Source organism: Lepidochelys kempii, chromosome 7, assembly GCF_965140265.1.
Source record: "Lepidochelys kempii isolate rLepKem1 chromosome 7, rLepKem1.hap2, whole genome shotgun sequence".
NCBI lineage: Eukaryota > Metazoa > Chordata > Testudines > Cheloniidae > Lepidochelys > Lepidochelys kempii.
The window spans coordinates 30,346,450-30,373,995 of record NC_133262.1 but is presented as its reverse complement, the minus strand read 5'-3'; the positions used below and the strand labels follow the sequence as shown (position 1 = coordinate 30,373,995).

The 27,546-nt window shown below is 59.8% G+C and overlaps 2 protein-coding genes across 9 annotated transcripts in view; one reads left to right on the top strand and one right to left on the bottom strand.

The window, feature by feature from the left end:
* The window catches only part of PC (pyruvate carboxylase), a 236,720-nt gene extending 209,571 nt beyond the window's left edge, over positions 1–27,149 (top strand). For all 8 annotated transcript variants that reach the window (XM_073351710.1, XM_073351709.1, XM_073351708.1 and 5 more), the window contains 11 exons: positions 19,267–19,411; positions 19,968–20,057; positions 21,079–21,300; positions 21,531–21,687; positions 21,976–22,216; positions 22,571–22,820; positions 23,139–23,383; positions 23,559–23,738; positions 23,946–24,197; positions 24,609–24,749; positions 24,887–27,149. In XM_073351710.1, coding sequence (XP_073207811.1) covers positions 19,267–19,411; positions 19,968–20,057; positions 21,079–21,300; positions 21,531–21,687; positions 21,976–22,216; positions 22,571–22,820; positions 23,139–23,383; positions 23,559–23,738; positions 23,946–24,197; positions 24,609–24,749; positions 24,887–25,135 — 2,172 coding nt within the window. In that variant the 3' untranslated portion in view covers positions 25,136–27,149. The remainder of the gene's footprint in view (positions 1–19,266; positions 19,412–19,967; positions 20,058–21,078; positions 21,301–21,530; positions 21,688–21,975; positions 22,217–22,570; positions 22,821–23,138; positions 23,384–23,558; positions 23,739–23,945; positions 24,198–24,608; positions 24,750–24,886) is intronic.
* Positions 2,827–13,451, bottom strand: LRFN4 (leucine rich repeat and fibronectin type III domain containing 4). Its single transcript, XM_073351685.1, has 3 exons — positions 12,516–13,451; positions 6,953–8,351; positions 2,827–4,544 (listed from the first exon to the last, which is right to left on the bottom strand). Exons 2-3 carry the CDS (start codon positions 8,329–8,331, stop codon positions 3,830–3,832), a joined length of 2,094 nt encoding a protein of 697 aa, XP_073207786.1. The 5' UTR covers positions 8,332–8,351; positions 12,516–13,451; the 3' UTR covers positions 2,827–3,829.
* Positions 27,150–27,546: the final 397 nt, after the last annotated feature.

Below are 27,546 nucleotides of genomic sequence, written 5' to 3'. Positions count from 1 at the left end.
CACCACCTGTGCAATCTCCCTCCTCCAACCAGTGAAATTGTTGCATGCAAATTAACTGTAGAGCAAGGGTGGCGATTGGTTGAGTTACCTCTGATCTCACAATGGTCTAGAACTCTTAGTATAGCATGGATACATGCCTTACTGTGGCTGTTACACCGCACGGGTGTCATTTGTCACCTCAGAATGGCTGAGAACTTAAAAGCTGGATGGTAGCAGGCTGCAAAGCCCCATGATGACTGAACCTGGTGATATTCTGAACCAGAAGAGCTCTCAGCCATGCTTGTAGCTGCCTCCATCCCTTCACACTGACTCCACAGAGAGTCTGGGCCTCCGAGTGACACTCGGACAGGTGACAATCCTGGAATCTTATTGTACAAGAGCCCACTTTGCCTAGCTTGGAGTTTGTAGCTCTGTCTTCTCTTGTATAGAGAAAACCACAATCATTGGTGTCTGGGACAAAGACTAGATTCCCATGCATAGTCAGACCCCTTCACTGCAGTGAGTTCTCCCGCGCTGGAGTCTCTGTATCAAGATCGGACGTCTCGAAGCTACGCTGTAGCTCAACCAGCAGATCTGAGCTGGAGGCAGGAATGGCTGTAGGAGATCCTGGGTTATACAGATCAGAGGAGATGGGCAAAGGGCACTTCTGGCCTTGAAACCTATGAGCCCTGCAGGGGACGCCCACCAGCTCTTTGGGAATCTGCCCACCAGCTTCAGGCTGGGATGTGCAGACCCTCAATACCTCAAACCCACTGATCTGGGCATGGGCACCTGCGTTCCTGAGCCTTCTTTGACAGCCCAGTCTGAGTGTCTCCCCTAGCCCTGGGGCTCTGCAATCTAACCACCGCCCGTCTGCCAGCTCCTTTCCCCCCGCCTGGCCAAGCTCACTCGGGCCAAGGCCACAGAATCGGGTTTCATTAAGGACCCCAGACCAGCTGGGGAAAGTCAGCACCACACCCGTGAGTCATCCCCAAACACAGCCCTCCATGTCTATGCCCCACCCTCCTCGATCCATCCATCCATCTCCCTCCCTCTCCCTCCTTTCCACACCCCTCCAGCCAGCCATCCTCCTTCACCTCCCTATCCCAACCCCTCAATCTGTCCATCCCCTCACCTCCCTACCCCCCACCCCTCGATCCATCCCTCCATCTCCCTCCCCTTCCCCCCTTTCAACATCCCTCCAGCCAGCCATCCTCCTCCACCTTCCTACCCACCCAGCCCTTGAGCCATCCATCGCCCTCCACCTCCCTGCCCCTCAGCCCTCCAGTCATCCTCCCCCTCCCTCCTTTCAAAACCCCTCCAGCCTGCCATCCCCCTTCTCCTCCCTACCCCTCACCCCTCTGTCTATCCATTCCCGTCCCCTTCCGTACCCCCCAATCCTCGATCCATCCATCGCCCTCCACCTCCCTCCTTTCAACACCCCTCCAGCCAGCCATCCACCTTCACCTCCCTACTCCTACCCCTCAATCCATCCATCCACCTCCCCTCAATCCATCCATCCCCCCACCTCCTTTCACCACCCCTCGATCCATCCATCCCCCTCCACCTCCTTACCCCACACACCCCTCAATCCACCCCTCTATCCATCCATCCCCCTACCTCCCTACACCCCTCCATCTATCCATATTCATACCTCCCCCACCCCGATTTCTTTACTCCTTCCCTGACCAGCCATCTCATCCCCAGCTCCCCTTCCATTCTGCTTCCTGCTCCCAATTTCTTCCTCAGTCAGATTCCACCCCCGGCGGAGCCCATTTCATCCTGCTCTCCTCTCCCCTGTTGTCATCAATGCCTGGCTTTTATCTTCCCTTGTGCTCCAAAGAGCACCTGGAAGGTGGGAGAGCCAACACAGTGGCCTGGCACACTGAGATAGGGGTGCACTGAGTATGGGGGGTTTCTGAGTGCAGGTGACTGCTCATCTGAGGGTGTTCCATCCTGGGCACCCCTCCTATGCTGGGCAATTGCACTGGTACTACAGGCTCAGACCCAAGGCCTGAGCTCCTGGAGTCAGGTGATTGTGGTAGGATCACCTCTCCCAGGCATCGTGGTTGAGGAGAAGAGGTGACCCAGGTGTGACCAGTGCCTGCCTGAGTCTGCTGAGAGCCTGAGCCAACTGCTCCGAGAGGGGGACTGTCCGGGTATAATCACCACAACAACACCAGCCTGAGTCTGCCAAGAGCCTGAGCCAATTGCTCTGAGCACGGGAGCTCCCCAGAGTGTAACTACCACCACGACACCAGCCTGAGTCTGCCGAGAGCCTGCGCCAATCGCTTTGAGGGGAGGGGCATGGTCCCGAGTGAACGTGCACCTTTGGGATCTCACGAGAAAGGGGGGAGGGGGGAGTTAATGATCTCTCTAGGAAGGTGCATCTCTTCTGCAGCAAGACGCTCTCACCTTGCCATCCCCAGCTGTGAGGCGCCCAGGAAATCTTTCACTTTCAAGGCTACAGGCTCTTTAATGTGGCTGTTGTTGCCGTGGCAATTCGTGTTGTGTAGAAATGTCAAGGTCTGGAGCTGCAGCTCTCAAAGTCTAGCTCCCCACAGCCCCTCCCCCCATTCCAGCTCCCACAGTCTCATGCCCTTGCCAGGCACCCAGTGTGGGTTGGTGACCCACAACAACACATTACACGCACACTCAGGGCAGCTCTCCCTTCTCAGGGCATGGGCTCAGGCTCCCGGCACATCACTGCATCAGTTACACTTAGTTACAGGCAGAGCTGCTGCAGCAGGCTGTTAATACAGCGATTTCCCCACCTGGTGCAGAGATGCAGCAGCCTCTGGAGTGGGGCAGAGGGCCAGTGCTCACAAACCCATCACTCTCAGTGACTCCAGTTTATTTATTTATTTAGGCAAATGATTTTAAAAACAAAACCAAAACATAAAATCCTTGGTACCAATTCCCCGTCCAGTCTGGCGCTGATTTCCCATCCAGCCCCCCAACCCAGTACCAATTCCCCATCCAGGTGCACCCTCTGCGATCCAGTCTTTATGCCCCTTCGGGCCCCCTCTCCAATCCAGAGCCCATCCCCCATCCTGGCCCCTCTCCAATCCAGGACCCATTCCCCATCCAGGTCCTTCTCCAATCCAGGGCCCATCCCCCTCTTCAATCCAGAGCCCATCCCCCATCCGGGCCCCTCTCCAATCCAGAGCCCTTCCCTCATCCGGGCCCCTCTCCCATCCACAGCCTATGTCTTGTCCAGGCACCCCCTCTCTGATCTGGGGCCCATTCCCTGTAAAGGACCCCCCTTCTCCATTCTAGTACCAATCCCCCATCCAAGCCCACCCCCTCTCTGATCTGGTACTGATTGCCTGTCCAGGCCCCCCTTCTCTGATCCAGCACCAATTCCCCCCTAACTCTCCTTTTCCAATCTGTGTGTCTCACACCATGTGCATCAAGGTGGGGGCGCAAGCAGGAAGAGCCGGGGGTTTCCAGACATTCCCAGCCTCAGGTGTCAAGTCAAACCAGGTCCGATGGCAAAACCCAAACCCACCTCCAACCATGTAGGGTTCTGTCTCTGGCCAACGGGGCACTCTCCCTGGGGAAAATCCAGTGTCGGAGGGGGGCTGTTGTGCTGTCCCTGGCCTGGTGGTGTCAGATCAGGGGTCACCGCGTTGGCTCAAGTGTCGCCGGGTCGGATCGGGGTTGCCACGTTGGCTGGAGTGTCACCAGCTCAGAGAGGTGGTTACCGGGGTGGTTTGCACATTGCCATGTCACCACATCCCATGGAGTGTCACCGTGTCAGCTCAGAGGCACTCCTCGCCTGGCTCAGCTGTCCCATCCCCGGCGTTCAGCCAGCTGCTCCAGTGCGGTGCGCTCCCACCCGCCTGCGTCATACCACGCTCTCCTCCAGCTCCTCCGTGCTGGCGAAAGCAGCACCCCCCTTGCCCGCCCCCTCAGCCGCGCAGCTGGCCAGCATCCCGTGCACTGACTGGCTGCGCTTGGTCCACATGATGCTCAGCCGCTTGGCATAACCATAGCAGGCACTGGTGGAGATCTCCCCCATGTCCAACGAGCAGCTCCGCTTGGCCTTGGAGGTCCCCAGGTCTGGCTGGTCACGCTGGCCCGCCACCACCCCCTCTGCCGTCCTGGGGTCTGGTGCCTCTTGCCGGGTGGGCTTGCCCCTCGCCCTCCGGCGCTGCGCCTTCGGCCCCCGCTCCAGCTGAGGACCCCGCTGCGGCAGCATCCCATTGGGCACCCCTGGCTGCCCGCCATTGGTCTGTGAGTACGTGTTGGAGACGTTGGGCATGCCAGGGTGGGTGCTGCCACAGATCTTATACTTCACCATCATGACCACGGTGGAAACCAGCAGGGTCACCACGATAATGCCCCCCACGATGACCGTCAGAGTGCCCCCCAGGAAGTGGGCGTGGAGCGAGTGGCAGTCCGGGTACGCCTCCTCCGTGGAGAACTGGGCACAGCCCAGCAGGCGTGTGGCAGCCAGCGAGGTGGCTGAGTCATGGAAGATGGCCAGGACACACAGATCGTAGTCCACGCCTGGGACTAGGTGCTTCAGCATGAAGTGGTGGCTGCTGGCCGGGATGATCCTGAAAGAGAGAGACTTTAGGGAGCGTAAAGAACCATTCTGAGCAGCCCCGCTGACCCCCCCAGGCTGGGGAATCTCCCAGCCTTGCCTGCATCCAGCCCCAGATCTGCTGCTCATAACACCCAGGACTAGAAGAAGCCTCCTGGGTCACTGAGTCCAGTCTCTGCTATCGCAGCCAACCCAACCCCTGCATAGAATCCCAGTCAGAAACATATCCAGCCCCATCTTCAAATGAGTGGGGTGTTTGCCCCCCACTGCTACTCCTGGGAGGCTGCTCCAGACCCTCCCTTCGCTGTTGGTCACAAATCTTCTCAGCTCCAGTCTCAGTTGATTCCTGGCCAGTTTGTCCCCATTTGTCCTTGTGCCAACACTGTCCTTTAGCTTCAGTAGCTCTTCTCCCTCCCTGGGGTTACCCCCTGGTGTGTTTTCAGATAGCAGATCCCCTCTCAGCCTTCGCCCAGCCAGGCTAAACAGGCCCAGCTCACTCAGTCTCCTCTCGTAAGATCAGCTCCCCATTGCCCTGATCAGCCTGGGAGCCCTTCTCTGCACCGGGCCAGTTTGATTCATCTTTCTAGAACACGGGTGACCAGAACTGCACACGGTGTTCCCGCTGAGCTCTTCCCAGTGCCTCGGCCAGGAGCATTAATACTTCCCTACCTCAACTGAAATCCCGAGCCAGCCTAGGATCGCTTTGGTTTTCATGGTGGTTCACAGTCATCCTGTGATCAACCAACGCATTCAGCTCTTTCTCCTGCTCTGTCATTTCTGGCCAAGCAAGGGCGTCAGGGGCCCTCACCCAAACAGCTTCAACAACAGGCCTCAAGTGATTTGTGATTTGGGGGGTGCATACTGAGACTCCCAAAAGGGTTTCCAAAAATTGCTCAGTACCTACCACCGACACTCAGGACCCTTTAAGGTGTTTCAAGATGTGGCCTCCCCAGAATCATTTCATAAGAACACCTAGTTCTTATCCAGCACTTTTCATCCCTGGAGCTCAAACACTTTACAAAGGTGGTCAGTATCCTATCCCCATTTTACAGATGGGGAAACTGAGGCACAGGGGGGTGTCATTGGCCAGGGTCAGTCAGTGGCCAAGCCAGGAATACAATACAGGAGTTCTGAGTCCCAAGTCCAGGGCTGTAACCAACAGGCCACACTGCCTCTGGAGTGCAGACCCCACCTCACTTTTGAACAGGGACTTAAATTCCTAAGGCATGTAGGTGCTTTGGAAAAGCCTTCAGGTGCTGGGGAATCCACCCATCGCTGAGTCAGCTATTCCAGTCATTAATCCCCCTCCTTGTTACAAATGGCCTCGTTTCTAACCTCAGTTTGTCAAGCTTCAGCTCCCAGCCATGGGGTCTTGATCTGCCTTTGTTGGCTGGTTGAAAAGCCCTCTGCCCTCCAAAGTCTCCTCCCACTATAAGGGCTTTCAGACCTGGATTGAGTCACCTCTACGTACAAAATAGGGGAAGGGCTTACTATCTAAATAGGCAATGAGAGGGAGGGTGAAACTGAGGCACAGAGAGGGGTGCTGTGATAGAACCCAGGAGTCCTAGCTCCCAGTCCCCTGCCCTAACCACTAGACCACACTCCCCACCCCCAGCAGTTCTGAACCCAGGTTCCCTGCATCTAGACCCACCCCTGACATTGCTGCCCTTTTCTTGCCCCCGCCCCCACATGTCTAGCCCCTACTCGCATCTCTAGCCTGAACTTTAATAGTCTCAGCCTAAACCACTGGGATGGCATGGCCTTCTCCACCCCCCGACCCCCATCGTCTGCTGCCAATGGACTTGCCGCTGCCACTCCAACAAGCTCCTGGTGCTGATTTAGCCTCCTCTGGGTTGGGGCGTGGGGGCTGTTTATACAAGGATCCCTCGCCCAGCACTGAGATGCAGCCACCTCTGGGTTGGGGCACGGAGCTGTTCGTACAGGAGTCCCTGCCAGCTGCCTCTGGGCTTGGACACAGGACTCAGAACCCGGGCAGGATTGGCAGCTGGGTGCCACATGAGCAGAGAGACTAATTCACAGCTAAGCCCTCTCTCTGCTTCCCCGGAGTAGTCAGAACAACCCCAGGGCTGCTCTAACCATAAGCTTCACACAGGCGTGTCCATAACGCAGGGTGGCCCAGCCATGCCTCCCGCAGAATACCCATAATGCTGTGTACTATGGCCACTCCCCATGTTAGAGAAAATCCGTGGTGCCATGTGTTCCAGGCACACCCCCTTCCCTGGAGAATAATGCAATGCAATGCAATGCAATGCAGCCACACACCCCTACTCAAGGCTCTCAGTGGTCCAGTGATGTGGCTGGGGCACGACCAAGCATGGTCTCTCTTCCCGGAGCCTCCTGTGCCATGGCATCCATCCCCACCCACTCCCCCAATCTCATCCTTGCTGCGGCACCCCCTACCTGTAGATCAGAGTGTCATCCACGGTGCAGTTGTACTGGATCTGGTACATCCAGGCAGTGGGGGCCGACTTGTCTACAGCCCAGTGCACCAAGGCTGAGTCAGCTGTCACATCGGACACCTCCACACTCCTCTCACCCACCCCCAAGTCGGTGGTGTTGGCCGCTGTCTTGGTGGCAATGTCGGAGGAGCCCGGGTCATGGTGCGGCACTGGGCCACTGCTCCCATTGCCCTGATGGGGCAAAGGGATAATCTTGAGGTCCACCAGGGCTGTGGACTCACCCGCTGCATTGATGGCGATGCAGGTGTAGGGGCCGTCGTCCCGGACTGTGGTTACCAGCACATCTAAGGTGCCATTGCGGAAGGAGACGGTCCGGGAGGAATTGGAGATGATCTTGTCATCCGGTGACACCCAGTGGATCACTGGCTCAGGGTCCCCGATGGCACGGCACTTCAGGGTGGCCCGCTGGCCCTCCAGCACCCACAGCTTGTGCGTGTGACGGGTGATGAGGGGCGGCTCGCAGGTGAACTCCTCCTCGGGCACTGACCAGAAGTAGCGGCCAGCCACGTGGGGCGGCGAGGCGCACGTCTCCATGTCATCCTCCCGTGCCAGCCGTCGCAGCCACAGCAGCTCACAGTTGCAGTGTAGGGGGTTGCCCCCGAAGCTCAGCACGATGGTGGCAGTGTAGGGGGTGGGACTGATGACGCCTGTCTGGGAGCGGGCAAAGAGCGGGTCAGGGGGCAGGGTGTATAACCGGTTGGAGGTCATGTCCAAGCGGGACAGCTTGTAGAGCTCGGAGAACGTGCCTTCCATGACGGAGTCAATGAGGTTGTGGTCCAGGTTGAGGGTGTGCAGGCAGAGCATGCCTCGGATGCCCTCCCAGGGGACGCGGCGCAAGTTGTTGTAGGACAGGTCCAGGTCCTCCAGCGTCAGCAGGAAGTCGTCAAAGGCAGCAGCCGAGATGCTCACCAGCTGGTTGTTGTTGAGGATGAGGTGCTGCAGGTTGAGCATCCCGCGCAGGGCCTCCTCGCCGATCTCCGTCAGCCGGTTGCTGTCCAGGTGCAGGGAACGCAGGCTCTCCAGGTCACCGAAGGCGAAGGGCCGGATGCTGTCGATGGTGTTGCGGGAGAGGGTCAAGTCCACCAGGCCGCTCATGTTGAGGAAGTCCTGGGGCTCCAGCGCGCGGATGTAGTTGTCGGCCAGGCGCAGCTCCACTGTGCGCCGGTCAATGTTGGCTGGGATGAAGAGCAGGCCCTTGTTGGCACACAGGGTGCTTAGTGACTCGGAGAGATTCTGGCACACGCAGTGGAAGGGGCAGGAGGCAGCCCAGGACACCAGGGTCCCTGCCATCAGAAGCAGCACCAGCAGCAGGCAAGCCATGGTTGGTGGGTCTGCAGTGTCTGGGAGGCAGAGGAGAGAGGGGATCAGAGAATGGAGTGAGCGAAGGTCAGCCAAGAGCAGGGACCTGGGGAAAAGGTGGTCTAGGGGGTATAGGCAGCTTGCGGCATGGGGCTACAGCCCTCATACCATAGCCCCACCCTCTATGTGAGCCCCACCTCCATGCCATAGCCACACCCCTGCACTGTAGCCCCAACTCCATCCCACAGCCACGCCCCAGCATCATGGCTCGATACCAGGGCGGTACCCCTGCATCAGATACCTGCCTGCCACACCATGATCACACCCCTCCTGTATGACCCCACCCCCACACCATACCCACACCCCTTCACCAGGGCTGTACCCCCTGCACCGTAATCCTGCTCCAAACACTGTCTGTAGCGCAACCCCCACCTACCATGGTCTCGCCCTGCACTGCAGCCCCATCCCCTATGGCCCCCAACCCTGCACTGTAGCTCCTTTCACAAACAGTGGCCCCACCTGTGCAGTGTGGCCTGGCCCCATTTATAGTGACAGCTGCACAGGGAGGATGGGTTGCCAGCAGGCCCCCTACTAACTGGGGTATGGCTGCTTAGGTTGGGTGGAACTGGTAGAACCCCCAGAGCAGTGGGGATTGAGATGCCCAGGTCCGCTCCCCTGTCTTGGAGCCATTGGCTCAGGCTATCTGCAGACTCAGGCAGGTATGGCTGGGACAGCTACACCTGGGTTTTGTTTTCCAACTTTTCTCCCCAACCACAAGGATGAGAAATGGAAGCTTCAGTTCTAGTACAGTCCCATGACTCCAGGAGCTGGGGCCATAGAAAGTGCTTAGGAACTAATCCAGGGCCTGTGGTCTCTGTTGTGGCCTATAGAACCCTATGGTTCTGTTCTCTGCGCTCGGAGGGGAGTGAGGTCTGGCGTCTTAGAGCTGGAGGAGCTGGGAGTCAGGAGCGCTGAGTTCTGGGAGTGGAGGGGGTCTCCCCCACTGCTGGGATCCCTTCCCCACCTCTAGCCTGCACTCCCCATGCCAGCCATCTCCCCCAGGCTTGGATCCCTCCCAGATTCCCCACTCCAGCCTGTGTTCCCCACGCCAGCTCCTTCCCTCGCTGACAGGGTCCCTCCCCAGTCCCCCTGGCCTGTGTTCTCTGTGCAACTCACCTTTCCCCCCGCATAATCCTGCCGCCCCCACCACCGCCCAGTGCCGCAGACAGGGAACCAGCCAGGTTGATAGTTCAGCCACTGAATTTTTAAAGATCTATCTGGTTCCTACATCCGTCCCAGAGCCCAGCATCCTCCCCACTGGACACACTGTTTCATGAGCTACTCCCCCCCCCCCCAGCCCCCGCACAGCCAGGCAATTGGGAGGGGCGAAGAGAGAGGAGGGCTGAGGAGGATGAACTGGTTTTCTGGACAGCAGATATGGCTGCTACTCCTGAAGGGAGCCAGAAATCCTGGCTTCCAGTATTCCCCCCACCCCCCTCTAGCCACCAGACAGACACTATTCTCCTCCCTGATCTGGGGATAGAAGCCAGGAGTCCTGACAGGCCATGGCCCAAAGAACTTACATTCTACGTACAGTGGTTAGATCGGGAGGGGGAGTCAGGACTCCTGGGTTCTATCCCAGGTTTGGGAGGGGCAGTGGGGTGTAGGAGGGTAACGCAGAGGTGATTGGGAGCCCGCCAGCACTCCATTTCCTGTGCAACATCCCTTTCTGTCTGAAGGGTAGTGCCAAGGGAAGTTATTGATTTAATAAGCGCCAGCATTCAGGTCACCCTGATAACGCCAGGGACATGGGCATATAATTGGTGGGGCGGGGTGGGGGGTCAGGCAGGATCATCTTTCTCCAGAGCTCTGGTGCATGGATGGAGTTGCTCCAGGCTGCTTGGCTAACTGTGGCTGGGGGGGTCTGGGACACAGCACTGTGCAGGGAGAACAGTCACAGAGCTGCTGTAGAGGGACATGAAGAGCTCTGTGTAGCTTGAAAGCTTCTCTCTCCCCAACAATAAAAGCCGTTACCTCACCCACCTTGTCTTTTTAGAGGGATCATGTCAGGGCTTCAGATAACCACTGGGTAAACCAGAAATAGCCATTTTCCCTCCCCTCCCCCTTTCCCTGAGCTCCCCTCCCATCCCCCCACTTTATGCCAACTCCACACGCCCCTCATATGCCCCAGAAACAGATCCCTCAAATAATCAAAGTGGAGTTCCTACCACAGATGCTGAGAAAGGAGGGGACTAGGGGTCAGGACTCCTGGGTTCACTCCCCAGCTCTGGGAGGGAGTGTGGTGTAGCACTAAGAACAGGAAGCTGGGAGTCAGGACTCCTGAGTCCTCTATTTCACTCAGCTCCCAACAATGAAAGAGACTAGTCAGTTTCTCTTTGCATTTCTAGTCAATTTCGCTCTTGCCTATGACCTGGGCTGGAACATGGAGGCTGCAGGGGGAAGGGCTGGATAAACATATTCATAATCCTGTTTCCAGTGCATTTGAAGAAAGGCAGGGAAGAGATTTCTGGCAGTGTTTGTACTGGGGCTTAGGGGGAAATCTGTAGCCAAAGAGACCCAAAAGCGTGTCTACGGGGCACCCCCATGAAGAGAATTATTGGTGTCAAAGCATTAACACACACAGGTGTCAATCCAGAGTTTGCTGGGCCAGCAGATCCCTGAGTAATTCCCAAAGCAGGAGTGAGAATTACTCTCCTCATTTTGCTAAGGGGAAACTGAGGCACAGAGCAACAAAGGGACTTGTCCAAGGTCAGTGGCAGAGCCGGGAATAGAACCCAGAGTCCCGAATCCTCACCTGATTGTGCTCCAAACACTATTCCCAGCTCTGGGAGGGGAGTAGGTTCTAGTGGTTAGAGCAGGGAGGGCTGGGAGCCAGGACTCCTCAATTCTATTTGCCCCAGATCCCTCATGGTCCTTCCAAAGGGAGGCACAGTTGTCACCTTCTTTGCTCTCCTGATGGTACATAAGCTCTGGCAGAGCCAGCAGAAACATAAGGGGTGGGGAACTGTACCTGCTCCCAGGTCAGAGGGCTCAAAGACTGACCGGAGGCCTGGCTGGGAGAATATACCCAGGGAGCAGGCTTTCAGATGGAGTCTAGGGGGTTGGCGTAGGGTGGCACTGGCAACCAGCATGCCTGGGTTCTATTCCTGGCTCTGGGAAAGAGGGAGGGTGCGAGACACTTGCTCTGTCTGCAGCTATTTATTTCTGGGGGTCCTGTGGGTGTGGAGGAGCTGGGGTTTTGGTGTGTGCTCACGGCTCTGCACGAGTTGCCAGGTGCACCCTTCTGAGTATCTGCGCGCTTATCTGGGTGGGCTTATGTGAGTGAGTAGGTGTGGGCTCAATGGTGTGTGTGTGTCCGCCATTGGGGGAGAGTGACGTGTCTGTCCATGTCTCCCCCAGGCACCCACTGCTCTGGACCAAACTGCCCCTCCGCACCAGCGTGGGCAGCAGGATGCCCCCTGTTGGTGGGTGAGGGGAGCTGTGTCCAGCTCTGCTGTGGGTGGGGTGTCGTTCTTTGGAAGGGTGGGGTCACTACAACCAGCTGCCCCCATCCCTGGCAGCCTCTGACCGGGATGGGGCCTGTGGTGGGGGACGGGAAGTTGGCAGGTAACTGCTTCCTTCCACCCCCCTCAGAAACTCCTCCCCTCTGTACCCAGCCCACCCACAGGCTCTGTCCTTAGCCAGAGGGGCCAGCAGCACCCCTGTTTCGGGGGGGGGTGAGATTGGGAGTGGATCTCTACTGTTCCTCCCCTCCCCTGCACACACCCTCTGGTGCCCTTCAACCAGTGCTTTGACAGGTAATGAGAAACATTCAGCCCCCCCAGCTCCTGCCTTGTTCCCTCATCGCCCCTTCCAGCCCCCAGCTCCTGCCTAGCTCCCCCTACTGCCCCAGTCCAGCCCCCCAGCTCCTGCCTAGCTCGTGCAGAGCCCCAATCCAACCCCCTATCCTCCGCCTAGCTTCCCTCCTGCTCCCTCGCAGCCCCTCTGCAGCCCCTCCAGGTTCCTCCGGTCCAGCCCGCAGCCACTCACCCCTCCAGGCCTTTCAGCTCCCCTCCTGGCCCCCACGTCCCTGATCCACAGCCCCGTTTCAGGCCCCCACACGCCCTCCCCAAGCTCCGATCCAGTTCCCCCTCCCCAGACGCCTCCCCCCCCCCCGCCCCATGCACAGCGGCCGATGCTTTTACCTTGCGCTCTGTCTCTAGGGGGGGCCACGTCTCCTGTCTCCGGGCCCCCCACCCGCGCCCTGGCTCATCCCCGGGACTGCGATTCCCCCCACGCCACCTCCGCGCGTCCTTGCGGGCTGCTCACGCCCGGGGACCGGAGTCACCCTGGCCAAAGGGGCCCCCCATCCCAGCAGTCCCCCGGCCCCGGGGGGCCAGCAGGCCCCTCTCTCCCCTGGCGGCTCCTCTCCGCTGCGGCGCGGCTCAACTTGTGCCGGGCTTGCGGTGGCATGAACGGGGCTACGCGAGTGCGGCCAGATCCGAGCGCCCTCCACGGCTAGCAGCCCCCTGCAGCACCAGCGCAGACTCCCCCCAGCATCGCCGGACGCCTGGGTTCTCTCCGCCGGCGGCGTGGCGGGTGCAATCGATATTGTGCAATCCGGTTATATATCCGAGGGGGGTCGGGCATGTACACTCTGGGGGGCACCCCCTCTGCCCCCCGGACGCCTGGGTTCTATCCACCCGGGGTGCAATCCGTTTTATCCAATCCAGTTATAGCTCCAGGCAGGGGGTTACATATACTTCCTAAAGCCCCCCTCTCCGCTCCCCGGACGCCTGGATTCTGTCCCCCGGCAAGGCGGGGGGGGGTCCAATCCGTTTTCAATCCAGTAACCGGGCGCGGGCTAGATCCACTCTGGGGGCACTCGCCGGACGCCTGGGTTCTATCCACCGGGAGGTGGGTTCAGTCCGTGCTGTCTAATCAAGTTATAAATCCGGGAAGGGGGGATGGTCACCCCCAGCACTGAGTCTCCGGACGCCTGGGTTTTATCCTCGGGGGGTCCTCGTGAATATGGTCCGCTGTCAGCTCCAGGCAGTGGAGACGCAGCCTCCCGGATGCCTGGGTCCCATCCGCTGTAGTATTCAGGGGTGCGATCCCTTTATAGCTCGGTCCCAGGCAGGGGACAGCACACCCCCACCCCCACCCCGTCTCTGTCTCCCGGACTCCTGGGTTCTATTCCAAACTCGCCACACGCCCGGGTTCTATCGCCCGCAGCGGCCGGGCTCCCCCGGGCCCATCCCCTCCCCACACCCGCCTTGGGGCCGGTTCTGGGGCGCACGGGTCCGCTGGGGGCGAAGGGGCATCGGCTGCCCCCCACCCCCGCACCCCGACCCGCCGCTTCCTGGCGCCGAGCCCTAAACCCCAGCGCCGCCCCCCCCCCCGCAGACGGCGGCGGGAGGTGGGAACCGCGCGCGCCCTCCGGTCCCTGCCCGGGCGCCGGAGCTGTGCCGCGGGGTGGGGGATGGGAGGGCTGCGAGGAGGATCCGGCCTCCCCTCCCCTCCCCGCACGGCGCCAGCTCTGCCCCTTCCCGGCTGGCGGGGGGGGGGAGGGGTCGTGCATGGTCCCTCTGCACCGTGCGGGGAGGGGGGGCAAGGCTTGGTGGGGGGTGCACGGTTCTTTTCCAGCAGGATGCGGGGGGGGGGGGAATCAAATCAGCTGGTGGAGAAAGGGGACTGGGAGCTGGTGGGATAGGGCAGGTGGGGGTGGGCTGGCTGATGCATGAGCCCCATACACCAGGATGGGGGAGGTGGCAGCTGGAGGGCAAGAGTGGGGTGAGGCGGGGAAGGGGGTTGGCAGCTGTAGCTAAAGGGGAGGGGAGGCTGGTGCAAGGTCCCCTTTCACTGGGGAGGGGGCAGGGGATGTTGCACGGTCACCGTACATCAGGAGGGGGGGTCAGAAGGGAGAGGGGGGTGCAAGGCTGGCAGCTGGAGCTGGGGGAAGAGAGGGATGGGGAGTGGAGGCTGGTGCTGGTCCCCATATACCAGGATGGGGTGGGGGAGGTTGTCAGTTGGACTTGGGCGGGTGGGAATGGTGGTGCATGGTCCCTTTTCGCCAGGTGAGGGGCTGAGGGCGCTGATGCCTGGTCCCAGCTGCAGATAGGGAGTGGAGGCTAATGGTTAGAGCAGGGACAAAGGGAATCAGAATCACACTTCCAATCACAAAAACAGAACCCAGGAGTCCTGGTTCCCAGCCCCTTCTACTCTAACTACTAGACCCTCCCCCCCTCAGAACTGGCAATGGAATCCTGATTCCTAGCCCTGCTGCGCTCTAACCACTAGACCTTACTGACCCCCTTCCAATACCCTGTAATACCCGGCTGTTTGCAGCCGCCTCGATCCCCAGTACAGGGAGCTGGGCTTTCCCTCCAGGTTCGTAGCTTCTGACTCCTGTCACAATTCACATTTCTAAGTCTGGAGTTTATGAGCTGCAGAGCCCAGGGGTCCCTGTCGTGTCCTGGGGACCAGAGAGCCCAGCAGTTCTGTGCTATGGACAAACTTCACACATGCCCCCTGCAGACCTTGGGGCTGGGATGGCAGGGGGTGAGGGGTCAGCATTGAGGGGCATTGGCAGAGCGGGGTGTGGGGGGAAGCCCAGGGCAGGGCATTGCAGGTCAGGACTGAGGGGCATTGGCAGAGCTGTGCAGGGGAAGGTACTCTCTGCCAGCCTCCCCAGTGAGTGCTGGCTTATGCCAGCTGGGGCTCTGAGTCTTTCTCCTCCCAGCCAGATGCTGAACAGATGTTCACTTAGACGAACAGGGGCAAGGTTAGGCCTGGGTGTGATGGGGATTACAGCGGGGGGGGGCGATGAGGGGGTTTCTGTTTAAGAGGTTTAAGATTGGGTTAAAGATGATACTGTGGGGGAGGGGACACACCACTGCCCCCTACTGAGCAGAATTGCAATTTGCTCAAACTTACAGGAGTTGGATCTAGTGGTTAGAGCAGAAGTGACTCAGAGTTAGGATTCCTGGGTTCTAGCCCCAACTCTGGGAGTCTAATGGTTGCAGGGCTAGGAGCTAAGACCCCTGGACTCCATCCCCAGCTCTGGGAGGGGAGGGGAGTCGAGTCAAGTCTAATGGTTGGGGGGCTGGGAGCTAGGACCCCTGGGTTCCATCCCCAGCCCTGGGAGGGGAGAGTGCTGTTATGAGTTGGGGGGGGGCTGGTAGTCAATATCCGCAAGGGAAGGGCTCAGAGCCCCATCGCTGAGGGACATTCACTCCTAGAGCTCTGGGGACCTGATTGAAGGAGACAGCCCTACCATGGGGTGAGGAATTAGGTGGGAACTGAGGGCGTAGCTCCCTCTCTGAAACCTCCTTCAGCCAAGAGCCTCCTGCTCCAAGGCCCTTCTCCCTGCACCTAGCTTACGTTCTTCCTTCATTAACTGCTGAGTGCCCTGATTGATTAATTAATTAATGAGGAAATGCAGCAAGAGTAGAGGGTGGGAAGGAACTTAGCTTAGACTTCGCTCCCACTGCGGGGCTGACTGGGTAAGGGGGGAGGAAGTCAGGAAATGGGGTATGGGGCCTTTCCCCTGAAGGGGGTGCTGGCTATGATGCAGTCCCAGGGCGGAGGGATAGGCTGGCTGGGAGGGCCAGGAATGGGGAGAGATCCCTGTATAAACAGCCCCCATTCCCAACAATGCTTTGGTCCCTTTTGCCCTTCAAACCCAGCTTCAGCCCTCTGTGCCCCCCTGAACTTCCATGAGGCTCAGCCTCCTGCTACCCCCCACCAAGAGCTCTGGGGAAGGGACCCATAAAGCTAATATAGGGCTATGATTACCTTTGCCGAGCCCGGCCCACTCTGGGGCTGCTAATGAGCCATTAGTGGGGTACAGAATCTCACCCAGGAGTCCTGGGTTTGGCACCTCCTTAGCTGACTGGCCAGGGAAGTTATTAACCAGAATCGTAGAAGGGAATGAGGTCTGGAGGTTAGAGCGGGCGGGGGGGAGCAGCGTTCCAGGTTCTAGCCCCGTCTCTGGGAGGGAAGGGAAGGGGAGGGGAGGGAGCAGTGGCTGAGAATCCAGGTCTCCTGGGGTCTATCTCCTGCTCTAGGAGGGAAATGGGAGGTCTCTAGCAGGTTAGGGGGGTGCTGGGAGTTTGGACTCCTGGGTTCTATCCCTACTTCCTAGCAGCTCAGAGTGCAGCAGGCATTATTTGAAGTGTGGATTAGCTGTTCTGCTGCCCTCTGCTGGAGAGAATCAGCCCTGCTCCGTGTATGTGTCAGAACTTCCCAGCTCTGCTATTTTACCTTGGGTTTCTTTTGAGTTCATGGTTTTCCCATCTCCCCATTTAAAAACTACAGCAAGGCTGCCGGGTACGTAGTGAGTCGGGACAGAGCTGGGAATAGAGCCCAGGAGACCGGTCTCCTGGGAATCAGGTGGTGGGTAAGGTAGGAGCAGAGGCCCCACTGTGGGCAGCCGTGGGGGAGCCCAGCTGCCGACATCATCATTTGGGCCTTAACACAGGAGTGAACAGGAAAAGCGCAGGATCTCTGCAGCCATGGCACGGCCCCTGCAGGCAGAGGAGCTGGCATATGGGCACTGAAAGGAGGGCACAGGATGGCAGGTGCAGTGCCCTTCCCCCCATCCCTGGGTGATGGCATTGAGGAGGGCGATCAGTTCTCAGCAAGATAATTATCCCTGATGAAGGCCTTGCCCCTGGCCATGGTACCAGGAGCCCGTTAGCTTCTCAGCATGCAGAGCCAGGCGCCAGGATCACTGGCCGTGGCCGGAGGGGGCTGTTTCAGGACCTCAGCAGCACATTAAATAACGGAGTTGTTGGGAGAGGAGGGGTTTGCTCACAGGGGGCTCAGCATGGTTTTTGTAGGTCAGGTCAGGGTCGCCATGGCAGAGTGGGATATGGCGGTGCAGAGAGGGGACAAGGCGGGCTGAGGGTCATGCAACAGAGATGGGGATGGAACCCAGGAGTCCTGGTTCTCACCCCCACCCCCCGCTCAACCATTAGACCCTACTTCTCTCTCAGAGCCAGGGAACCCAGACCCAGGTGTCCTGAACCCATTCGCTAACTGTATCCCCTGCACTAACCCACTAGACCTCCCCTCCCTTCCAAGAGCTGGGGATAGACCCTCCGTTTCCCCTTCTGTGTAAAGGGGTGTGTGAGAGAGGCACTGCCCTCTGCTGGCTAGATTCAGTCCTGCACCTTTTACTTCTTTGAGCCTATGCTGTGATTGTGTGCCTATGAGAGCAAGAGGGTTCACCTTGAACTCAAGGCTAGGCTCCTGGGGAGTCTAACATGCCCTGCCCCAGTGCCCTGCCCCAGTGTAGCTGCTGACCCCTGCGCCCCTGCTCTGCAATTCCCAGATCCCCCATTGCACCCCCACTACCCATCTGTGCTCTGCCCTTCCCCAAGCAGCCGCTGTTCCGTCCAGCCCATGAGACACAGTCCAGCTCCCCAGAGTCTAATCCCTCTTGACAGCTCTGACAACGCTCAGGGGGGCTCAGCTTACTCCAGCCTTTCCCATCCAGCAGCCAGTCCCCATTCTCCCCCGCAATGCACAAGCATGAGCCTGGTAGCTGCCCCTCCCCACCCCTTGGACACAAGCAGCTGGACAGCTGTGCTGCTGCGACTAGAACCCAGGCATCCTGCCTTCCACCACCACCACCCCAATCTAACCATTAGATGCCACTCCTCTCCCAGGGCCAGGGATAGAACCAGGAGTCCTGGTTCCCAGCCTCTTCTTTCCACCTCCCCATAGTTCTAACCACTCACCTCCCAGAGCAGAGGAGAGAACCCAGGAGTCCTGACTCTCCGCACCCTCTGCTCTAACCCACCAGACCATGCTACCATTGTCACATCTTGTACGAGATGGGCCTCGATCTGTCATTAGATTTGTTAGCAGTATTTGCAGCGCAATGAGAGCTGATTGGCTGGGAGCAGGGAGAACTGAATTCAATCATAGAATCATAGGACTGGAAGGGACCTCGAAAGGTCATCGAGTCCAGGCCCCTGCACTCAAGACAGGACTAAGTATTAACTAGGTCCAGGGCCGGTGCTTTCCAAGCAGGTGCTTGGGGCGGCAATCAGAATGGGGCAGCAGCCCGTGTCCTGCGGCAGCAATTCGGCAGCAGCTCCGCTGCTCTTCCCACCGCGGTGGCACTTAGGCGGCGACTGCTTGGGGCGGCAAAATTGGTAGAGCCGCCCCTGTCTAGACCACCCCTGACAGGTGTTTGTCCAACCTGCTCTGAAAAATCCCCAGTGACAGAGATTCCCCAAGCTCCCTAGGCAACTGATTCCAGTGCTTAACCACCCTGACAGGAAGTTTTCCTAATGTCCAACCTACACCGCCCTTGCTGCAATTTAAGCCCACTGCCTCTTGTCCTATCCTCAGGGGTTAAGGAGAACAAATTTTTCCCCTCCTTCTTGTAACAACCTTTTACGTATTTGATTCAAAGAGAGGAAGAGGCTTTAATAACCAGCTACAAAGGCGTTGCTTCTCCTCTGGAGTGCCTTGCCTGGTGTACCTCACCCTGGCATCAGGCCAGGACATAATCCCTTGGGGAAGGAGGGCGGCACTGACTCACTAACACTGGGGCAGCTGCCCCACCTCAGAGCAATCAGCTCAGGCTCCCTGCAGACTCAGGCAGCATCCCTGTGTCAGTAACCATCAGGGCAACTCCCTCCCTCTCGGAGCCTCAGGCCTGGTCTGCACCTAAAATTTAGCTCTACCTAGCTAACTCGATGAGGGGAGGGGTGACAAAATTCACATCCCGGGGAAAGGTAGTAGCCAACCAAAGCCCCAGCATAGACAGCGCTAGGTCTCATCTTCTCCATCCTGGCGTCCAGCTCTGGGTCAGGGCTTGCTGGGGCCAGGAGGGGAAGGGTTAATGCCTTGGGTTCTTGGGGGGGGCCTCCCCCCCTCCAGGATTAAACCCACGGGATGCCAGAGCCATGCTGATAGCCTGTTACTGTTTGTTCCCAGACCAACATCCCCTTCCTGCAGAATGTGCTGAGCAATGACCAGTTCCTGCGGGGCACGGTGGACACACAGTTCATCGACGAGAACCCTGAGCTCTTCAATCTGCGCCCGGGCCAGAACAGGGCCCAGAAGCTGCTACATTATCTGGGTACAGGCCACAAGCTGGGACCACAGACTCAGGCCAATGGGTGGGATCTCCAGACAGGACCATGGGGTTGGACCCCGAGCAGGGTCCCTTTCCAGTACTGTGGGGTTAGGCCCAAGGTATGGGGTCCCCGTCTGGTACCACAGGGCCAGATCTGTGAGGTCAGAGCCATGGGTGGGATTCTCCAGCTGGTACCATGAGATCTGGCCCCGGGGCAGGATCCCCAATTGGTACTGTGGGGTAGGCCCAGAAGGCAGGAGCCCCCCAGAAGGCAAAATCCTCAGCTGGTACTGTGGGTTGGGACCATCTGTGGGGTGCCTGTCCAGTACTGTGGGATCAGCCCCAGGGGGCGGAGTCCCCATCCAGTACCACAGGTCAGGGCCATGGGTATGTTGTCCATCCCGTACCGCAGCGTCAGGCTCAGGGCTGGGATCACCAGCTGGTTCTGTAACATAAGGGCCATGGGTCGGGATCCCCAGTCGGTATGGCGGGGGCGGGATACCTGGCCCAGGCCGTGTTCCATGCACTGTGCTGTCTAACTCTGACATTCTCTCTCCAGGCCACGTGATGGTCAACGGCCCCACCACGCCCATCCCTGTCAAGGCCCGCCCATCCCCCATTGATCCCGTCGTGCCCATTGTGCCTTTGGGTGAGTTCCCTCCTCTCCTGTCCCCCACCCCGGCACCTCCCACCTGCTGGGTCTGCTGCCCACAGGGCCCCTCCCCCGCACTATGGCCCCCTCCCACTCCCTTCCCCATGGATGGAGTGGGGGGGCAGGATGCCTGGGTTCCCTGTGCCACGTGCCCTCCCTTCTGCCCTTGTGGCTGGACTCCACTTCCTCCCCCGCTCCCAGGAGTCAGGGCCTTTCTGGGCCCTGTTCTTCCCTTCGGAGGGCAGTGGGTTCTAGTGGGTTGGCGCGGGGAGGGCTGGGAGTCAGCGCTCCCAGTTCGGTGGCTGCCTGCCCCATTTGCCAGGCTGCCCAGCAAATCATTAGCTGTGCTGTATTCTGCTCCAGCCTGCTCCCTGGCCCAGGGAGGGAGCACTTAGGGGTCTGTCAGCTCAAAACGGATTTAACAGGCTGCTTGGGAGAACCTTAATGAGCTGTAAGCCACTGTTGTTCATTCTCTTAATGCCTGGTTCAGGCTGAGGATTAGCGGCTGACAAAGAAATAAACTGCAATAATAACCCGACGTAGCTGCAATCCTGGCTAATTAAAGCCAGCCCTGTGCATCGGTCACACGCGTGCTGGGAACCTCAGGCCCACGGCTCAGCTGTCCAACCCATTTCATGGAGCTGGTTCCAGGCTAGTTGCAGTCAGAAAAGATTTACCAGGCATCAGCCCCACAGAGCACGTCATGTACAGGGATCCCTGGCCCAGTACTGAGATGCAGCCGCCTCTGGGGTGGGGCGCAAGGGCTGTTTATTCAGGGATCCCTCTCCTGGCGTCCTCTAGCATCATGCTAGGGTCAGCCACTGACTGTGAGTAAGGGAGAGCACCCCCTATTGTGTCCCCACCTCCCTCCTTGCAGCGCAGCGCCTCCTAGCACCAGCAGCGCTGAGTGTAAGTGACTCCTTCCAGGCTAAGTAACAACACCCTGGGGGGCTGCAGGGAGCCGTGTAGGGGTCTCTCTGCAACCCTACAGCAATGGTATCCGCCCCCTGCTTTTCAGGTGACCCCCCTACTGGCTTCCGAGATATCCTGCTCCGGGAGGGTCCCCAGGGCTTTGCCAAGGCCGTGCGGCAGCACCGTGGGCTGCTGCTCATGGACACGACCTTCCGGGATGCTCACCAGTCCCTGCTGGCCACCCGCGTCCGCACACATGACCTCAAGAAGATCTCGCCCTTCGTGGCTCACAACTTCAACAACCTCTTCAGCATTGAGAACTGGGGAGGTCAGAGCAGGACATGGGGCCTTTCCACTCTAGGGGGCGCTGGTTCTGATCCAGCCCCAGGGTGGGGGGCTGGCTGGCCCCGGCGGGGTGGGGAATGGGACACAGGCCTTTCCCCTCTAGGGAACATCCACTATGGGATTGGGGGGAGGGGCAGGGCTGAGGGAAGAACTTGTGGGTAACACCGGTGGAGGCAGGTCACACGTACTCACCTCTCTGCCCCACCCCACCAGGTGCCACGTTTGATGTTGCCATGCGTTTCCTGTATGAGTGCCCATGGCAACGGCTGCAGGAGCTCCGTGAGCTCATCCCCAACATCCCCTTCCAGATGCTGCTGCGGGGGGCCAACGCCGTGGGGTACACCAACTACCCCGACAACTCCGTCTTCAAGTGAGCTGGCGGGGTGGGCTGACAGGGCATCAGCTGGGCTGGGCAGGTGGGGGCTCAAGTCTGGGACAGCAGAGAGCCGTGGGGTAGGATTGAGGGTCAGGGCTTCAGACCCCCCAGGGGAGGGAGTGAGGAAAGGGGGTGGGATTCCAGAGTCGCCTGGCTGACTCACCCTGACGCCAGACCTGAGGGGTGCATCAGCAGGGATAACTCTACATGGGGGGGCCTGGCACCCAGTCCCCATGGGGATCCTTCTCCCCCAGGACTCACCAGGTGACCCTGGTCCCCCAGGTTCTGTGAAGTGGCAAAGGAGAACGGCATGGACATCTTCCGGGTCTTCGACTCCCTCAATTACTTGCCCAACATGCTGCTGGGGATGGAGGCAGCGGGGCAAGCCGGGGGGGTGGTGGAGGCCGCAATCTCCTACACGGGAGACGTGGCCGACCCCACCCGCACCAAATACACACTGGAATACTATGTCCAGCTGGCCGAGGAGCTGGTGAAAGCTGGGACGCACATCCTCTGCATCAAGGTACCTAGGGGAGCCCAGGACTGGGGTAGCCGGGGGCTGCGGGTGGGGGCACTGGCAGCACTGGGGAGCAGAGCCCAGGGGGACCCATAACGCAGGACATCATGGACTGAGATGCCACCCTTTGGGGGGCATCATGGCACTGGGGAGGGTGTCCAGAGCTCGCTCACCCTGTCATACTTGCCTCCTCATCCCCTCCTGCCCCAGCCTTCCCCCTCCGCTCCCACAGCCCCTGCCCTCGTCTCTGCCCCCCCACAGCTGGTTCCCCCTGCACCTTCCCTGCTCCCTACCCTTTCACCCCTCCCCACCCTCCCCCTGTTTCTGTCCCCCCACGCTCAGCTCTCTTCTCCCTTGCAGGACATGGCTGGGCTGCTGAAGCCGCGCGCCTCGGAGCTGCTGGTGGGGGCGCTCCGCCAGCGCTTCCCCGAGGTGCCCATCCACATCCACACCCATGACACCTCTGGGGCGGGGGTGGCCTCCATGCTGGCCTGCACCGCCGCCGGCGCTGACATCGTCGACGTGGCCGTGGACGCCATGTCCGGCATGACCTCGCAGCCCAGCATGGGCGCCTTGGTGGCCTGCACCCGGGGCACCAGCCAGGACACAGGTACCAGTCGCAGGAGCCAGGGCCCCCGGGCGCTAAACGCCTGGCTCTGGGAGGGGAAGGGGATCTAGTGCTTAGAGCAGGGAGGGCGCAGAGTCAGACAAGGCATCTGCCCCGATCCAGTCTAAGAACATCATGAGATGGGCTAGGGCAAAGAGCGAGGAGGACACATGACCCAGCTCTGCCCCCATGCTCTCTGGAGCCAAGATCTCAGGGTGGTGGATCATCCCAGAGCCCCGCCTCTGTCCCACTCACCAGGATGGGCCAAGTCCAACCCCTGCAGCCTGGACAAGCCCCATCTCCTCCCTCTCCCCGCCTCAGGCATCCAGATAGAGAAGGTGTTTGACTACAGTGAGTACTGGGAGATGGCGCGGGGCCTTTACGCCGCCTTCGACTGCACAGCCACCATGAAGTCGGGCAACGCCGACGTGTACGAGAACGAGATCCCGGGTGGCCAGTACACCAACCTGCACTTCCAGGCCCACAGCATGGGGCTGGGCAACAAGTTCAAGCAGGTCAAGAAGGCCTTCGTCGAAGCCAACAAGCTGCTGGGGGATCTCATCAAGGTCAGAGCCCTCCACAGTCGTCTAGAGCTGCCAGCTCTGATCCCGCCCAGGGGGCCTGGCTGGCTCGGGACGGTGGGGAATGGGACATGGGGTTTTGTCCCCTCTAGGGAGCACCACTTCTGACCAGCCCCAGGACGGGGACCTGCCTGCACTGACCCGTCTCCCGCCCATGCAGGTGACGCCATCATCGAAGATCGTGGGGGACCTGGCGCAGTTCATGGTGCAGAACAACCTGTCGCGGCAGGAGGTGGAGGCCATGGCAGACGAGCTCTCCTTCCCGCTCTCCGTGGTGGAGTTCCTGCAGGGCTACATTGGGATCCCCTATGGGGGCTTCCCTGAGCCCTTCCGCTCCAAGGTGGGGCTGGGCAATGGGTGGGGTGGGGCTGCAGGGGAATCCCGGGCATGTGGGAGGCAGGGCTAGATCAGGTTCCTCTGCTGGGACTTCCCTGAGTCCTTTCACTCCAAGGTGAGCCATGGGGACCACGAAGTGGGCGGTATCCCCTTCCCTGGGCTCCCATTGCTCCAGCCCCCCGGCATGGAATCCTGATGCTCTCCCTCCCAGGTGCTGAAGGACCTGCCCCGCATTGAGGGACGCCCGGGGGCCTCGCTGCCCGCCCTGGACTTCCAGCAGCTGGAGAAGGAGCTGCGCATGCGGCACCAGGAGGAGGAGATCACCCCTGAGGACGTGCTCTCAGCTGCCATGTACCCCAAGGTGTTCGATGAGTTCAAGGAGTTCACGGCCACCTTTGGCCCCGTCGAGTGCCTCAACACCCGTCTCTTCCTGGAGGGGCCCAAGATCGCCGAGGAGTTTGAGGTATGGGAGTCAGGGTGGGAGGGGCCAGACCCAGGTGGGCAGACTTGGACCATGGGCTGTACGGGGGGAGATAAGGCTCTGGGGGGACTGGTTGGACCTGGGAGTAGGGGTCGGGGGAGCCTGAGGAGAAGTTTGAGGCAGGAAGGTTGGAGATTGTGGGAAATAGGGTTAAGGGAGACTATCAAGCCCTACGTTTGGGGGGCCTTTGGGATCAGCGGGACACTGGGAGGAGTTCCAGGTCGGGCGGCTCCCCATTCTCGGAGGGATCAGCTCAGGCTCTTTGCAGACTCAGGAAACATCACCGTGTCAGTTACACTCAAGGCAGCGCCCCTCCCCCAGAGCAATTGATTCCAACTCTCTGCAGACTCAGGAAGCCCTGGGGGCCTCACCACGCTCGGTCTCCCCCTGCAGGTGGAGCTGGAACGTGGAAAGACCCTGCACATCAAAGCCCTTGCGCTGGGAGACCTGAACCGGGCTGGCCAACGTGAGGTCTTCTTCGAACTCAATGGGCAGCTGCGCTCCATCCTGGTCAAGGACACACAAGCCATGAAGGTGCCAAGGGGGTAGATACTGGGCTGGAAGAGCCTCTGGGTCTGATGTTGCGAGCTGGGCACACGGGTCTGTCCCGATCTAAGGCCTTGTTGCATGAGATGTGTTGACTAACCTTGTCTCTCTGCCCCGCCCCCCAGGAGATGCATTTCCACCCCAAGGCACTGAAGGACATCAAGGGCCAGATCGGGGCCCCCATGCCCGGCAAGGTCATTGACATCAAGGTGGAGGAGGGGGCAAAGGTCGACAAGGGACAGCCCCTCTGTGTGCTCAGCGCCATGAAGATGGAGACCGTGGTCAACTCCCCCATGGCCGGCACTGTCAAAAAGATCTACGTCAAACCCGACATGAACCTAGAAGGGGATGACCTCATCCTGGAAATAGAATAGGCCCCCGCCTCCTCCCCCCCCGCTGCATTCTGCTTCCCCTCCCCCATCCCGGACAGAGACCTGCCCCCCAATGTGTCGGATGCAGCCGGCACGCTGTCACTTTAAGGGCGTGCCCCGCCCACTTTTAACCCTTTGCTTGCAGGAGATGCACCAGCTTCTTTCTTTCCCCACACCCCCTCCGAAGTCCTGCTTAGCCTCAGTCAGGCACCTTATGGGGGACGCGCAGTTCCTTCCACCGCCATCAGGGGAGCCTGTGCATCATGCAGCCTGGGGTGCAATTCCTTCTGCCGCCACCAGGGGGTGTCTGTGCACCTATTATGGATTGACAGGGCTGTGTTACCCCAGTCTTTTGGCAGTGACCCCGGCGGTGTGCCAGACCCACACTTTCCCCAGGCACCCATGCAGCCTCAGCAACTCCAGGACCGGGCCTTTGGGCACCACCACCGCCTGCTCCCCCCGTGAGCTCCAGCCAGTCCAGCTGTGATCAGACTGAGGCAGAGACTCTCCCTTCTCCGGGAGCGAAGTGCCCAGGGAGGATCATCAGCAAGGCTGGGCAGCCTGGCCAGGCCAAGGGAGCATTGATTAGTCGCAGGGTCCTCAGGCCGGAGCCCGTGTTGGTGGCAGCCAGGACCTCAGCATGTCCTGCTGCCCGGAGACCCAGCTTTGCTCCCTTCCGCTGCTGCTCACCCCTGTTCTCCCTTAGTTTCCAGCTCCAGGTCTTTGGCCTCCGCCTCCCTGCCGAGTGCTGGAGGGAGTCCCTGCTCTCAGCTGTCCGTGTGGTTAATGTCCTGCCATTGGCCGTGGAGGGGCCCGTGGGCCCACGGGCAGGCCCTTGCCAATGCAGGGTCTTCCCAGTTGTGTGTCCATTGCAGTCCGGTCCGGTTCCAGGCCAGGCAGCAGGCATGGCAGACCCCTTCCTTTAGCTTCTTAACCCACGGACACAATCAGCTCTTCCCCCCCGGCGGGCAGCGATGCAAAGTGGCCAGTCAGTTCATAACTGTACAAAGAAGTCACAAGTGTGTGTCCGCATCATGCAGCCGAGAGGTGCAGTTCCCTCTGTCTCCACCAGGGGGCATCTGATCTCAGAGGCTAAGCATTGCTGGGGAGGTGCTGTCCCCTCCCATCCCACTTACTCTGCTGCCAATTGCATTATACCCATCAACTGCCAGGAGGCGCTGCCCCATCCAGCCCAGTTACCCCCCTGCACCATATGGGGTGCTGGCCCCCTGCGCCTCCAGCCCAGGTACCCCCCCCAACTCTGGAGGGCACCTTCCCCACAGGCTGCCACTGCTTTCTATGCCCACCCAATAGCTGCTGTCCCTCCCCAGCTCAACCATGACTCCTTTCTCCCTTGGGGGGAGAACAGTGCCCCACCTGAGTCCTGGTCCTGCCCCCAGCTGTGGGGGGGAGAGGGGGACGGGGAGGGGCTCCTTTCCCCTGCCATGCTGCCTCAGGGGACCCCCTCAGCTGCGGGGGCTCCTCTTGCTGCGTGAACCCAGGGCTAGTCTAATGCAGAATCTTTTCTATTGTCTTAATTGCCAATCCCTGCCCCCAAATATGTATGCCCCTCCCCCCTTCAGAGCAGGGGGGGGCTCAGGGGTATCACTAGCCATGGATTGCCCCCACCCCTGCTCCCTGGCGACCCCATCCTCGTGTCGATCTGGATGGGGCCTTCTGTGGGGGCACAGGACCGAGTGGTGGTGAGAGGGGGCACCCACTGGGTAGCGACCAACGCAATCATGCTGGGTTTTAGGTTGGGAGGGGTGTCAGATGTTTACAGGGTTGTCTGCCCAGGGCTGGGGGAGAGGGGTGAAATCCCTCCCCCTGCCTGAGGGCACGGGAACAAACCTCACATCCATGAGGACAGTCTGCAGTGCAGGAGCTGCCAAGTGGGATTCCGTTAGCGCCCCGTTGGACTGGAAGGATCAAGGCCATTTTGGGAAGGACTCAGTGACCCGGGGTCCCTGAGGGGCCGGCCCCCTGCTGGGCAATAAAACTCATCTCACTAACCGCTCACTGCTGGCCTGGCTGAGTTTGTGACAAGACCAGAGAATTGGGGGCAGCCTGCCTCCTGCTGGATAGACTCCAGACTGCCGCTGGTATGGCTGCCTGCGTGTGGGGAGCACTCGCTGTGGGGTGCCCCCAGCTACGCCAGTCCCAGCTCAGCCGAAGCCCATCACTCCCAACCAGCAGCCTTATGTTGCTGGGCAGGGCTAAGGGGCACCCGCAGAGCTGGGGGGCGGGGGGTGTCCAGGGCTGGGCTAGCAGGGACAGTGGGTGCAGATGGCGCAGCCTGGTTCTCACTTTGGCCCCGTTCAAAATTCACGCCCTCCCGTCTGAAAGGAAAACCGTGGCTTCCAAGTAGCTGCCATGCCAACAGAACGTGATGCTGTCAGCTCAGGAAGCGTAGC

Coding starts and splice junctions, on each gene's coding strand:
- LRFN4 (XM_073351685.1), bottom strand. CDS start 8,331: ATGGCTTGCCTGCTGCTGGTGCTGCTTCTGATGGCAGGGACCCTGGTG. Junction 4,545..6,952: donor GATGACACTCTGATCTACAG/GTAGGGGGTGCC, acceptor TCTCTCTTTCAG/GATCATCCCGGCCAGCAGCC.